We start from the raw sequence: 15,276 nt of genomic DNA, 5'->3' as shown, positions 1-15,276 counted from the left end.
AAGATGAAAGAAAAGAAAATATTGGTATTAAGGGATTGAAGAGAGGGCTCGGTTCAGAGCACTGGCTGCTCGTGCAGGGGTCCAGGTTGTGTCCAGGACCCCCTCTGCCCACAGTCACGCTCTCTGACCTCCATGTGGGCTCTATTTTTAAAGAGACATTAAAGATAAGGGGGACGGAGAGATGGTTCTAGTAGTTCAAAAACATTTGCTGTTCTTAACAGAGGACCCCACATGAGGTAGCTCACACACAGCCATCTGTCCAAGCGATCCAGCATCCTTTCCTGCCTCCTCAGACACCCGCATACATGCGCATAGACGCTCTCCTCAGGCCCACATGCAGCAGGCTAATAGAGCCTAGGTGAGCCCGAGAACACAGGGTAGTTGGTTCTTGGAGTAGATGTGCGTAAAGTTGTGAAATGTGTCCTTGGCCGAGGGAGGAGTACTGCTTTTGAGTTGTTCCTAATGTCTAGGAATACTTTGCCTGTAGGTGAGGAAACGAGTTCTGGGGGGCTGAATGCCTTGCCCGGTGTCAGCAGGGAGCGGGTCACACTCGTGTGCGTGCCACGTGGCTGAGTGCTCTCTGCCTCCTGGTTGCTGTGTTTGCCTCCCTGGGCCTCTCCCTGGCTAAGTGAACTGTGTGGAGGACCAGCGTGAGCCGGGTGAGCGGGTGCCGCTGGCAGGAGAGAGGCCGCACTGAGCTGTGCCCAGCCCTTCTGTGGAGCTGCTGTGGGTGTGGAGCTGCTGTGGTGTCCCCCTTTGACAGCATTCCACTCCGAGCCGAGGATTTAGGGCAGTGTCCTCTTCACAATTAAACACTCGGGGCAAACAAGTGACGTTTATGATAGAAGGGACTGCAGAGTAAGGAGGTGCCTGATGGGCTGCTGTTGGCGTCGGTGTTGGCAAGAGATTGGAATCGCCTAGGGTGGTAGGCCAGAGAAGAACGAGATAGGAATTACCTAGGGTGGTAGGCCAGAGAAGAACGAGATAGGAATTACCTAGGGTGGTAGGCCAGAGAAGAACAGGATGCTCTTGGAAGCCCATGCAGGGTCTCTGGAGATAGCTTCCTTGCTGTCTCTGTAGCAGAGTTAGCTTGTTAGATTTGGGAGGACACTGCTCCTTGACTAAGTGCTTATGTCAACAGAACAGCACCTCTGTCAGTGTTGGGACTGGACCCCTTTCCCTGGCTGCCATGAGTAGTCCTAAGCCCTGTGTGCGCAGGCACAGCCAGGCAGGCCCTCCCCATGACAGCTGTGAAGGAGTCAGCAGGGAAGCAGATGCCGACCTGCCCCAGAGATTCCCAAAGCTGGCTGGCTTCTTGCTTTTGTCAAGAGTTGGCTGGCCTCATAGTTAGCTCAGGTGTGGCGGGTTGTCCCAAATACTGGTGAGGATGAGGCCGATTCAGTGACCTTGACTGTGATGGTAACAGGTGCAGTCTGGGGTCACAGAAGACAGGGATATACATGCTCCAGACATACATTCTCACGCTGAGATTCAGCTCTGTCTGGACAGTTGGCTAATGACGGTTGTGCAGGTGTGTGGAGAGAGCCAGTAGGCCTACTGAAGTCAGGGGCAGTCTCGAGACCTTCCCAAACAGTGAGCAAGTGACTCAGGACAGGTGGGAATAAGTGCAAAGCTGTGGGGCAGCAGGGCTGTCAGTCCTTCCTGTCTGCAGCAAGCAGCCTTTATCCCGGGCAAGCTGAACCCCAGGGAATGCGGCTCTTTTGTCTTGTGCTTCCGCCTTAAACTGGATCTCAGTCTGAGCCTCTTAGTTCTTCCCCAAGCCCTGACTCAAGAAGGAGAACATGTGATCACGTCTGAGGCCTTCTGCTGCTGCTCCTCCACTTTGCAGTAGCTGCGGCCGAGTGCCATCTGCCCTCCATGCCCACAGCCCCGCCTCTGCCCTGTATTTTTGAGAATACAAATGTGTGTGTATAGAGAATGTATGTGTGTGTGCATGTGTACCTCTGCCTGGCATTTTTGAAAACAAACATGCCCATGTGTCTATGCGCACTTGTGCACATGGTGCTTGTCTGGAGGTCAGAGGTCAGCCTTCCAGAGTTGGTTGTGTCTTAGTCATTTGGGCCCCAGAAATCAGCCTCAATCAGGCCTGACAGGAAACATTCTCGCCTAATGAGCCTTTTGGGGTACCCTTGGCGCTGCCCTGCAGCTGTCTTATTATTGACTAAAGCATACAAAACCTAATTTCTCTCAGATGAAGGCACTGGATGGATTGGTGTACGATAAGTCTTTGTCTGCTTTTGTTGTATGGGATGGATATATAAATTTTTTTTTAATTTTTTTTTTTTTTTAATTTTGAAATAAGGTCTCTGTGACCCAAACTGGGAGGGCTTGGGCTGTCTGCACTGCTGTGTCTAGGAACTAATCTTTTACTATATGGTGTACCAGTGCCATGACTTATCTGATTTCATAATCTTATCTTGATCTTATCTGATTTCAAGTAGCCACAGATTTAACATATTAGTCTGGAATAGTGATAAACACATTTAATCTCCACACTCTGGAGATAGAAGCAAGAAGATCTCTGTGAGTTTGAGATCGACCTGAATGATTATATCAATGTTGAAGGACTGCCAGGGGTAGGTAGGAGGACCCTATATTAAAAAGGACGTTTAAAAGCATAATAATAAGGAACAATGGGGGAGGGCCGACTGAAGTAGGGCCCAGCGTGTGACTGTTTACCTGAGGCAGGTCAGTGTCACTAGCTGGACTAATGATTTCATGAGAGGACCCTCTGCAGCTCTCCTGGATAGTTTTAGTAACCAGGTAGTTCTACGAGGGTTCTGACTGCCAGTTCTAGCTCCTCAGCGTTTTAGAGGAGGAGCCAGGCGGGTACTACCCCTGCCCCACTAAAAGCCTTGCCCTGGCAAGCTCTCTGCCGTTCAGGAAAGGAGATTCCTTGACAATGTCTCTGGTTTCCTGGGCTTATATTTTGTGGGCATTAAAATCTCTACTGTGACAAAAGCACTTACAGTTCCTAAAGTCAGAGAGACAACTGTCCTACATTCCCTGATTGTCCTGCAGAGAGTACAGCCTCTGTGGCTTCATTCTTTCCTGGGCATACTTTTTAGGGGTAGTCTAAGCAGCTGGCTCTTGGCAGGTTCTGTTCTGCAGAGGCTGTCTAGAATTTTAGGCTCAGAGACAGCCAGTTTGAGTCCCAAGGTAGAGATGTGCCTGGTAGGTTCCGGGAATGATAGTGAGGTGGGTGCTGCAGGGGAGGCGGGGCTGAGCAGAATGTGAAGTCAGATGGAGGAGGCTTCAGGGAGGCTGTGAAGGCGCCTTGGTCACTGCCCTGTTTGGAGCACAGGGAGCAGTGGAAGCAGAGATGTTGCTGCAGCCAGAGCACACAGGAGGTAGGGGTGTGGGGGGTAAAGATGACAGTGGTTAGAAGGGCGGGGTCAGGAGCCAGGTGTTCACAGAGGGACAAGCAACCTCACCTCAGGAAGTTAAAGAGAGGAGGAGTATAGGGCAGGGTCAGAGCCGTGCATCTGAGCTCTGTGTCACATGGGTGGTGTCTAACCGTGTAACTCGGGTTACCATTCTGCAGCTGAGAGGCTGTCTGGAAGCCATTGGTGTGAGAGACACCAGCACCAGCATCTCTGGAGCAAAGTCCTCAGTACAAAGAGAATCCAGAGACTAGCTGTGCTCGCCCGCTCACCCAGAGCACCGACGCTGCAGGTTTCACCGCTGGCACAAACCAGTCAGCCAAGCGAGCAAGGAAGGACAAAGGAAGGACAGAAAGAAAAAAGGAGAGAGGGGCCAGGCATCATGGTTGCAGATCTTTAACCCAGCAGAGGTAGATGAATCTTTAAGCTGGAGACCAGCCTGGTCTATCCAGCGCTGCAGTCAGACCCTTTCCTCACCCCCACCCACAAAGAAAACCTTTGAGAAGAAAGAAAAGAAAAGGTCAGTTGTGTAGCTCACACCTTTAATCCCAACACTGAAGAAGCAGAAGCAGACAGAAACTGAACCTGAGGACAGCCTGGGCTACACAGCAAGTTCCAGGCCAGTGAGGCTACACAGAGAGACTCTGTCATCTACATCAGAAACCCAGCTATGGTGGGTACATCGAAAGCCACAGTGGCCTAGAAGGTGAGCTAGGACGAGAGTTGAGGTGACAAACACCACTAACCCAAAATCCAAGGGTAATTGAGATAGCTGAGCAGAAGAGCACAGCCAAGGCCCCGGGTTAGAGGTGTCTCTGAGCTGCCATGGGTGTGCTTGGAATTGAACCTGGGTCCTTCTCGGCCCTCCCTCCCTCCAGCCCTTCTTAGCTCTAGGACTTCCGTAGTTAGAATAGTAGAGTGGTCACTGGTGCCTGCTACCTTTCCACAGCACTTGATAGTAGGCCGTGACCAGAACCCAGTTAGAGTCCAGCATTCTGGATCACATTTTGAGGAATAGTATTGGCTGTCCTGTGCAGAGGGTCTGTAGGTACATTTGTGTCAGGTGTGGCGACTCCTTACCCACCTGAGCAGCTGAGAACCCACGGCCAAGGAGGAAGAAGTGAGAGGGAGGAACACGGCCCCGCCCACCGTGCTCTGGCAGCCCAGCACATTCTGTACCAGAGGCGCTGTCGGGCCGGGGACTCTGGGTTCGATGCTATTATGATGACTCCATCTTCTGAATGCTCAGAGAGAGTAAGGCCGCTCTTGACTGTGCGGGTGTTTGCATTGGCATGAACTGCGTGTGCACTTTAAAATAATTTAAGCAAACAGCACGGGCCCTGGAAAATGTCTTTTGTTATGTACCATTGCTGATTGACTGAGGCTGAGAAGTATGTTCAGGGACTCTCCTTGTACCTTAATAGTTTCAAAGGTGTCAAGCTCCTCTGTGTTTGCTTTGGGGCTCTGGGCATTGTTTCCAACTGCTGACACTGGGCAGGCTTGTAGCACAAGACAGCTGTGTTCTCAGGATTGCCGGCTCTTCACACTGCTCACATCACAGCAACCCCCCCCCCCCGCGCCCCCTCCTCCCTCCCCGGCCCCCCTCCTCTCTGCATTAATTTCTGCTGGGGTTCTGGGCAGGATCTGAACAGCAGTCCACCGCTTGGGTCGCTATCTCCTGGCTTAGATGTGGAGCTTTCGCCAAGCTCAGTACCCGGGCTGCTCTGGCAACTCCAGCACAGCTGGTCAACGTGGGTGGGAGAATTGGCCTCCCTCCCTGCAGAGGGACTGGGGCTCTTGCTTATAGTGGGTTGCCTAAGGATCAGCTACAGTTGTCTGCTCTGTACAGAGGCAGCTCTCATGGTGTTCAGTCAGTCATGGGTCTCCTCTGCTCAGCCTCTGCCGAGCCGTCTTCAAGGCATCACCGAAATGCCTTGCCATGGGCAGGGACATGAGCCAGAGAAGAGAAAATAGGATTTGTATTTCCCAGCTTTTCTCTTTTCAGAAAATGTTATTGTGCTACAATAAATTTTTAAAATGTTAATATAATTTTTAACTCTGTGTGTATGCACGTGTGTCTGTGTACATGTGTGTGGCATGTGTGTGTAGGTGCCCTCCAGGGCATCAGGTCCTCTGGTGAGTCATAGGCAGTCAAGCTGCCTGATGCCGGTGCTGGGAACTGAGCTCTGGGCCCAGAAGAGCAGCAGGCATTCTTACCTGCGGAGCCGCCTCTCCAGCCCCTCTCCCTTTTGAGATTCTAAAAAACAGTTAACATTGGTTTTTGAGGGTGTGGGTGTGCATGCCGCGGCTCCTGTGGACATCGGGTACTTGTCTTCAAGCCCACTGACCAGTTTCAGATCTTGTTGCTGCACATAGCCCATGTTAGCCCAGTTCTGTGTCTCAGCTTCCTGAGCACTGGGTGGCGTGTGTTTGTGCTCCCGTGGGCTTCTTTTGATGGATGGTGTGAGGTGGTTTGAGACGAGGTCTTAGCTGCATAACTGTGGTTGGCCTGGCACAAGCAGAAGTCTTCCTGCATACACCTCTGCTTGGATTGAAGGCATATGCCACCATGCCTGGCTGATTTCCTTCCGTTTAGAGCTCTCCTTGCCCTAGGAGAGGCCTGAGAGAACCTTGTCCCCGGCATTCCATCTAGGCTCTAGCACATTAACTGTTGGTGGAGGTCCTGAGGACCACAAGGCCAAGAAGCTTCCTATGTCCTTCCATACTCAGCCAAGATCCATCATCTGCTTTGGTCTGGTTCTGTTCGGTTCAGTGGATGAGACAGTTCCCAGCTGAGGCCTGCTTTGTGTAGGCTACATAACGTTCTCTGGCAGCTGACCCATCTATGGCCCTCCGATGCTATCAAAGCTACGGTTGGGGTGGCTCCTCGTGGCAGGTTTCTATGTTGGGTCAGGGAAAGGTTGAAGGCTGGCAGTGTGTGGTAGACATGGGTGGCTGGGAGGGGCAGGGAAGGGAGGTTAGGTGTGTGGATGAAAAGGAGAAGGGGTGGAAGGATGGATGGAGGAGGGTGGACAGAAGCGTGTGGCTGACAGGATGGACAGGCTGGGGGTGCAGAGACAGAAGGTAGGTTAGACCCACTGGGGAACTGTTACAGAGACTAGAATAGAATGATTTTACAAGGCACTCATAACCTTTAAGTAGTTTGGCAGAATCAGAAGGCCGTGACTCCAGGTTACCCTGACATGGTCCTCATGCCTGAGTAGGTGTCTACACTCACCTTTGGCAGCGCAGAAATGAATGGTTCTGAACTTTAGGACATTTTCCCGGGAAAGTGGCCCTGACAGGGTCACCCATCAGCTGGAGGGCTGAGCTCTGCTATTGAGATTTCCCTGGTTGGTCCATTTCCTGTTCGTGAGAGAGAGCCTTGGGTCCCATCCCCTGCTCAGGCTCCAGACAACCCTAGATGGCCAGTCCCTCTAGCAGGGCCCCAGCCCTCAATACATGCAGTCCAGTGTCAGGACAGCACTTCCTGCTATAACCCTCGTGCCCGTCTGTGTTTGCCCTGGGCAAGCAGAGCTAGGAAGAGGATGAGCAGGCCTTGTTGTGTTTGCTGTCATGGGGGTGGGGGGTCCCTGCATGCAGCAAACAGTCCTCTATCAGCCTGTGTGAACCTTTTTATTTATTTAAGCCAAGTCACAAAAGCGAAATAAAGGTTTGAAGGTTTCCATGTCATGGTTTGTCTAAGTGAGTTTTCAAATAGAGGGGAAAGAGTGATCCAGATGGCCCCTGGGAAATGTCCTCTTTAAGGACCTCAGCTTCCTTTTTATACCTCACCCCAAGACAAAAGACAAGAGCTGAGTCCCCAGCACAGCGGCTCCCTCCTTCATCCTGTGCAATATGGAAGGTCAGGGGATGGTCTGTGCTCAGAGGCCAGGCTGTCAGAGAGGAGACTGAAGACAGTGAGGAGTCGGGACTGAGCAGAGCTGTGTCTTGGTGATTGGCTTGCTCATTCGAGTGTGTTTCATTCAGCACAGTTAATGTGGGTGTTTGTTTGGAGACTAGCAGTATAAGTTCAAGCATTTTAAATCTAGAAATAAAAATAGGAAAATTTCAAATACCAGTAACATTCCGCAAGTGGAGAACTCTACACTAAGAACCTCTGTTTCATATAAAAAATGGTCAAAGAGTAAACCATATATATGAGATATTAATAAACTGTTTAGTCTTGGGTCCCATCCCTCAGCCAGCTTATTAAGTAGTACAGATACTCTAGAAGCTGGGGACAGTCGCAGACTTCCGACAGTGTCCCCTGGTCAGATGGTCAGTGTGCGCCCTCTTTGGGAAGGTTTGTGCTGACACTATAGTTTAGGACTCCTGTGCTAACAGGCCCTCACAGACGGATACTCATAGGTTAGCCGTGACTCTGCTGCACAGGGTTAGCATGGTGAGAACTGCTTCAGACAGTTGTTGGTGTTGGGTTTGCTTTGTAGACTGTAAGAAGTGCAAATATTTTCTCCACAAGTCCTAAGGCTTGACCTTGGGCAGCACCTGCTGGGCATGTCACCTTGAGCCCCCACCTTAGCATGCAATTGTTCTTGAAGAAGATAAGGATGGCTTTGTGTAAACTTCCATTCACACATAACAAAATATTTTAGAAAGGCAGCCAGCTTGTGGCTTACAGTAGTTAACATTGCACTCTGACGGACGGTTCAGGGCCTGACGGTTCAGGGCCTGACGAGCTGCCCTGAAGAGTCGCCTGGCTAGAAGCAGAATGATCTCGTCTCTCGGGCAAACTGGAGCAGTCTGCGCAGGCTGGCTGGAGAGCCCGACTGCCTGCACACTGGCTCCTCACTGCCCACAGTCTTGACAGCTCTTCTTGCTAAGCTTGGCCTCTGCAGGCCTGAGCTGCTCCTCCTCCCTCCTCCTCCTCCTCCTCTTCCTCCTCCTCCTCCCTCCTCCTCCTCCTCCTCCTCCTCCGGCATATGTGCTAACAGCTCCAAAGAGAAACTTGTTTCTCTGCAGATTTGAGTTAGCTCTAGGAAGAATTGGCCTTTAGATGTGGAGCCAGTAGGACAGTCTTTACTGGATTGGTGCACTCACATCGTGGTTGGCATGGCTAATAGGACTCATAAGGTGTCTTTCTCCACCATGCAGAGTTGACTTTTGTTTGGGTCAGCTGAGCTCTCTGGTACCATGTGGTGCTGCATCATCCCTTGGTCTGCTTCCCTTACCGCAGTGCACTGCTACAGAAGATGGGGTAAAGTGGACGCCACAGGAGCTCGAGGGACTGAGCTTGTATCCTCAGCACCCACACAGCTGGGTGCGGTGGTCTGTCCCTGAGTCCAGTGCAGGGGAGGTGGGGACACTAGGACCTTAGGGCTTACTGGTCAGTCTGGCTAGATTAGGGAGCTCTAGGTTCAGAGCGACTGTCCCCACATCCATGCACGTGATCCAGAAAGCCATCTCTGGCTGCCAGCAAAGAGAGCTGCCTGCGCTTCTGACCCTGGCTTCCAGGCTGGGCTTGGTATGGGCCACCAGAGCCTGTTCCATTCCCCTGGCTCATAAGGCTGAGGTAGAGTCTGAAATGTGGACAGACTGTGTGTCCTGCCACACAGGATGCCCAACACATGGATGTTGGAATCTTTAGCAGGTTCTCCTCTGCAGGTGGCACAGTGTTGCCTGTGGCCTCCTTATGACACATGATCCTGCGTGTGGGGCGTCTAGGTCATGAGGTCGTTTCCAGACAGCTCGCTCCTCCCTCCTTTCCTTGAAGTGACAGCAGTTAAATTGCCCCGAACCACCTTTACAGTTAGACATCGGCTCTTTAGCTATGCTGCTCTTGATTTGAAAGAGAATTACATGGGCTTTCCAGAAGACCTAGAACCTCAGTTCCTAGAGAATCAAAGATAACTATAAGCCAGTAAGATACACTAGTTGGTCTGCGGGTCCAACACCAGGCAGCATTCTGAGAGCACGCATCTGTGTCCTGTCCCTGCACAGCGTATACATCTCATCTCCACTGCTAAATGGGGCATGGGGGGAGGTCAGCTGTGTGGAAGTCACATATGTAAGTAAGCGTTCACAGATGCGCCTGGGATGCAGCAGGCACCGTGGGGGCGGGGCTGGGTGGGTCCTTCATCTGAAAACAAACCCAGCTTGCTCTGGATTTTTTCCTGCTCTGACCTTTGAGCATCGATATTTCCCAGTCTGAAGAGACTGTAAGCTTCCTCCGTGGGTCATTCTGGGCAAGTGGCTGCTTCTGGGAAGTGCTGAGTTAAGGTAGGTGTGTCCCGCCTTCCCCCCCCCCCCGCCCCCCCCAAAGACAGGGTTTCTCTGTGTAGCCATGGCTGCTCTGGAACTCAACTCTGTAGACCAGGCTGGCCTTGAACTCAGAAAATTGCCTGCCTCTGCCTCCCAAGTGCTGGGATTAGAGGCGTGCGCCACCACCGCCCGGCATTAGCCCCTGTGTTCTTCTTACTGCTGGCCCGTGTGAGCCTCCTGTCAAAGCCCACAGGATGGGATCTAAGGGCCCATGCTTGGCAGAGCCACCAAGGGCCGCAGCTGTGACTGCTGAGGCGATCAGCCTCCATTTCCCTGCTGGAGATGTGGCTAGTGAAGGCCCACAGGCATGTGACATCTTGTCATCCTAAACATCAGCTTCTTGGCTCCCCAGTGCTGTGCCTTTTGGACAGGTTAACCCCCATTGTGGGACGTAGCATCCTTGGTCTCTGGATCTCAGGCTTACGTAGAACATGTTGATGCTTGTGCAGCACCTGATGGGGAGTTGACACCCTTCCTCCCTTCCTCCTTCCCTCCCTCCCTCCCTCCCTTCCAGTTGTCCTTCTGTGTTGGTTACACACTGCACACACACACTGCACACACACACACACACACACACACACCACTGAGCAGCTAGAGACATACCAAACAAATCATGTTCCCGTCGTTAGTAGCTTTGGTGTCTGATGGCACTTTCCTTGGCATTCTGGTTTCCAGCATCCTGAGCCAGGCACTGTGTGCTACCTGGAAAATGGGCAGCCGTGTGGAGGAATCGGGGTGTGAGGGAAGTGCCGTCCTTCAGGGTCCTGTGGTGGTGCGCATGCAGGGAGTAGACGCAGCTCTCCTGGGACTGCACCACTGGAAACTGGGTGTGCTTTTCCACTAGCCAGCCACCCACTCCTGGAGCCTCCAGGAGAGTGGCCAAACATGGATGCCCCACACTCGGAGAAACGAAAACCTTAACCATCTATAAGCCTGACTGTGGAAGGGCCTGGCTTACAGGAGAACACTCCAGGTGTTCTGAGCCCTGTCAGGTGCCTGTCCTTGTTAAGTTGCTAAATTGGGTGCCTTCTGAGAGCCAGGCACCACACTTGGTCCTGAGGTTGCTATCCTGGCTCTGCTGTAGCCATATAATTCTGTTTTTAAAAATGTTTAATATCGCTGGGCGGTGGTGGCGCACGCCTGTAATTCCAGCACTCTGGAAGGCAGAGGCAGGTGGATTTCTGAGTTCAAGGCCAGCCTGGTCTACAGACTGAGTTCCAGGACAGCCAGGGCTACACAGAGAAACCCTGTCTCAAAAACTAAATCCAAAAAAAAAAAAAAGTTTAATTTTTGAAAGCATGCTAACTTTGCCTGCATTCCTTCGAGTAGATGGGAAATGTCCCATTTCTTCCCATGGTAGGTTCTGCCTGGATTCAGGCAGGATTCTTTGTGGTTATCAAGCATAGGGTAGTTGTCTCTGGTCTTCTGTGGGCTGGTTGGGTCCTGTGTGTTCTGCACAGAGGCAGTAGAGTGCAGGACCCTAGACCTTTGACCTTTTCAGGTCTTTGCTTGGAGTCAGTCCTCCAAGGAGAGGGAGGCGCAGCCCTGGCTGTCCTGGCCCTCACTCTACACCAGGCTCAGCTCACAGACCCTGAGTCTGCCTCCCCAGTGCACCATTGCCGCCCTTCAGGCAGGGTGAGTGCCTTCACCGCTCAGCAGGGAGCATAGGAAGTGCCTTTGCGATGGGCCTGTCATCCCAGGACTTTGGGAGGCTAAGGGGAGTAGGCTCATGAATTCCAGTCCTGGGGCTGGCCAGGGGCTTAGCATTCAGAGCACTTGGTGTTCCTGCCAAGAGTGCAGGTGCTTCTGAGCCTAAGCCCAGGACCCAGCACCTGACCCTGGCCCCATGGGCCCCTGCATGCGTGTTTGTGCAAAAACTCACAGATGCACATATCTGTAATAAAGTCAGTCTTTAAAAGAATCCCAGTCTACACCAGGTTACACAGTGAGACCAAAAAGGACAAGGAAAAGAAGCATCTCGAGATGTGAGCTGTGGCGGGAGGGACAGTGCTAAGGATGTGTGGCCGAGGCTTCCTCCAGCAGATGCCGCCTCACAGCCTCAGTCTGGGAATATGGTGGCCCTGGGGCGCTTGCCACCTTACTGTTAGGATGCAAGTGAGGTTAAAGGACGGTGTGGGGCAGGTCCTGGTACCGTGTGTGCTGTTTTTACATATGATCATTTTGTGTGTCACAGCATACATTCAGAGTCAGAGAACAACTTGTAGGGTCAGTTCCCCCCCCCCCCCCCCCCCCCCGTGTTGATTTCGGGAACTGAACACAGGGCTTCACCCACTGCGCCATGTTGCAGTGGAGAGCCCAAAGAGCCCAGTATCAAGGATACAGGGAAGGGTTGCAGCCGGCTGGAGGAAAGGGAGCATCGCTTGAACCGCCTGTCCCAGGCAGGCAGGGGCACGCTGGCCTCTCTTGTCTGACGCCTGGTGTGGGGTTCAGTGGGAAACCTACCTGCTGTTCCCATCCTGGTCTTGGTCCAATAAGACGCTCAGTGGCTAGGGCGTGATGCGCGAGCCTCTGACTGGGGCTGGCTCTGCTGTCAGGCGGCACCTGCAGCCTCCATCACTGACTGTCTTCACTCTCTTCCAGGGGCTCCACGGGCCTTACCCCTTCGGCCAGTCTTAAACGGGTATCAGCAAGAAGAAAAACTAACAAAAGACAGAAGGCCTGACTTTGGGGGGAGAGGGCAAGGGGCTCCTGGATTGCAGACCACGTCGCTTGGACCCCCGGCTCAGACCCCCACCCACCCCCCAATCACGGAAGAAGAGGAAGAAAGAGACTAGTTTTGAGTGAACTCAGTATGCATGTGTGAATGCTGAACTGCAGGAGTGGTGTTGAGGCGACCGAGAAGAGATCCACGCAGCCACCCTGGGTTTTGGTGATGACGTCAGTCTAATGAGTTGTTAGGTCACTTGGGAAGGGGAAGAAATTTAAATGGGGGAAAATAAGCCATCTTTTTAAACAAAAATTATTTTACCTACAGAGAGGTTGTAGTTTTGAGCACATGTTAGTTCCTCCCTCTTCCCGATGCTGATCTTCTCAGTAAGGGACAGCATGCTACAGGACAGTGCCTGCTCTGGAAGCCATCACACTAAGGCTGGCTGGCATGCTTGGGGACTCTGTCATTCGGGGTTGCTGGGCACATGCTGTTTACCCCTGACTGCAGAGTCTAACCCTGTTCTTAGTGGCATCTGCCAGTGAGATCTCACCTTCCTCCTCTCTTTTCTTTAATCTTTTGTTAATTTACCCCTTTGATATTGGTATCTGTCAACCTTGGGGCTTCTTAGCATCAGAACCTCTCTGAGTAAGGACTTTCTGTGTGGCCACAGAAGCCTGGGGGCACTCCATGCCGGAGGTGCCCTGTTCACACACTGTAACAGTGGCCTGTGTGCCATGGCTCATGCTGGCTGTGTGCATGCACTCCGTGCACACCGGGTTGTAGGGCTTCAGCAAGTGTGAAATGTCTCCTGCTTCTCTCGTCACACAGCTCCCCTCCCTGGGTCTCCCCCCTGTGTCCTGTGGCTCCAGCCATTTCAGAATGAAGGTACAGCCCCAGGTGGGAGCTCCACTGCTGACCACCCATGAGAGGCCAGTCAGGTGGAAAGGAAAGGCCTCCTCCAGTGGGGCGGGGCTGCCCAGCCTGGGCGGCAGGCTGTAGGCCATCTGGAGTACAGGCTTCTGCTCCCTGGGCAGGTGTCCACTGGTGTCCCATGGACTCCACTCGGGTAGAGATGTGGACCTCTCCATGGGACTCTTAAACCAGGCTAGAACAGCTGTCTGCCAAAGATATAAGAATATGCAAAGTCCCTCCTCCTAACCCTCCTTCCCTAAGTCGGTGGCTCGAGAGCCGGGGATGTGGATTGGTGTGGCTGCAGGGTCCCTGCCTGCCTCCAGCCCCCATGTGCTCCAGGGTTGTGAGCAGAGCAGGGAGATCAGGTGTGAGTGGCTGTAGGAAGGTCCTGTAGCGTGGGTGCGCGGGTGCGGGTCTGGCCTGCCTGCCTATCTGTCTGTCTGTCTGGATGTTTGAGTTCCAGAATGTGTGGTGTTTGTTCCCCCTCATCCTCTTCTGAGACTGTTGATTTTAAACACTTGATTGTGAATGAAGAGCTTCTATGAAAACCCCTCACCTTTCCATGTCCCAAAAACAAACCAACAAAAGTCCCTGGGGCAGGTGGAGAAGGCCGTGGAGAAGATGGTGTAGCTGGGTCTCCAGTGAGGTGGGGCTCCTGTGACCCTTACTTCCTCTGCACACTTGGACCCTTGAGCCAAGGGCAGTCCCTCCCCGGTGCCCAGCCACACGTCTCAGGGGGCTTTTGTCTGAGGACCTTTTGGGGCCAGCCAACTGATGCCATCTCTGAGGACACTGCCACCCTAGAGCACATGCACGCCCAGCCATCTTCCTGCTTCTGGCCTTGGAGCAGCGTGTCTCCAGTTGGCCTCCTGGCGCCATGAGAGGCAGGCTCCAGCCTTGCCTCAGCGGCTTCCGCATCTGACCGCACTCGGTACCTATCACACTTACTCAGTGTCTGCGGCCACCGAGGCCCTGCTCTCCTGTGCCCCTTCCTGCTTGTTGCAGCCTCACTTGGAAATGTGACGAATGGTTCAGGTACCCTGGCTTCCCTCCTGGGAAAAGCCTGTCTGTGCATCCTGGAGCCTTAGGCCCTTCAGAAGGCGCGAGCTTGGCCCTTCCTGCCCTTACTGCCGTCACCCGTGAGCACTGGGCATCTTTTGGCAGAACCCCCATCTGACAACACATGCCAAGTTTTAGGAGGATTGGGGGGGTAAGTGGGTGCAGGCTCGGGAAGAATCTGTGTGTGCGTGTGGGTGTGTGTGCACGTGTGCATGCCTGTTTCTTTTTGCCATGGAGACAACTGAATTTGGGGCATTTTTCTACAAAAGCAGCCTTCTCTTCCCCTGTACGACTGGCTGTAACCGGAAGCCAGTTGCTTTCACCAAGATCGCTGGGACCCCAGAATCTAGCCTGAGTTCCCAGCAGGAAAGGACGGGAGAGTGGTCAGGCTCATGGTGCAGACTGAGTGTCCTCTCCGCCTGCCCTCTTACCCCTTGTTTCCGTGGGTGAATGTGGGGCAGCCTGCTGTCCCTCCCACCTGGACAGTGATGGCTGTCTGGTGGGGCCTTGTGGTGCCTAGGAGATGAAGATGAGGTTTTCCTTACCATGTAAATGAATATTTGTATGATTAAATTAACACAAAAAAAAAAAAACCTGCCTTTCTCATGTGTGCGTGTGAGTTGCTGCATCCTCGGGCTAGCTGCCTGTTGGCTTGTGTCACCCCACGGTGGCTCTGGTAAAGATGGGAGAACTACGACCCCGAGACACATATTTTGGAAAGCATATCAATCTCTGTAGGATAGCCATGGCAGTGTCCGACAAGGGAGGACGTGACACGGGGTAGACACTCTGTCAGTGACAGCTAGAAGGTGGAAGCTACTCATGCTAGCTGACAAGGGCAGACCAGGACAGAGCTGTCCCTTTCAAAGGCTCATGGCTGGTGAGATGTTTCAGCTAACTTGACTCTTTAAGAATTCCACAACCTCCCAAAACAGTGCCCCAGCCCGG

At 52.8% G+C, this 15,276-nt stretch overlaps 1 protein-coding gene across 3 annotated transcripts in view; it reads left to right on the top strand.

Annotated features, from left to right (window-relative positions):
• Positions 1–13,172, top strand: part of Ilrun (inflammation and lipid regulator with UBA-like and NBR1-like domains) — a 66,103-nt gene extending 52,931 nt beyond the window's left edge. For 2 of the 3 annotated variants that reach the window (XM_052162989.1, XM_052162987.1), the window contains exon 5: positions 12,288–12,425. In XM_052162989.1, coding sequence (XP_052018949.1) covers positions 12,288–12,323 — 36 coding nt within the window. In that variant the 3' untranslated portion in view covers positions 12,324–12,425. Of the gene's footprint in view, positions 1–12,287 lie in introns of all 3 variants that reach the window. The other variant, XM_052162988.1, reaches the window with a different exon arrangement.
• The last annotated feature ends 2,104 nt before the right edge of the window (positions 13,173–15,276 follow it).

This window comes from Apodemus sylvaticus, chromosome 19, assembly GCF_947179515.1.
Source record: "Apodemus sylvaticus chromosome 19, mApoSyl1.1, whole genome shotgun sequence".
NCBI classification, from domain to species: domain Eukaryota; kingdom Metazoa; phylum Chordata; class Mammalia; order Rodentia; family Muridae; genus Apodemus; species Apodemus sylvaticus.
The sequence above is the reverse complement of the archived record's forward strand: the minus strand, read 5'-3'. Positions and strand labels throughout refer to the sequence as shown.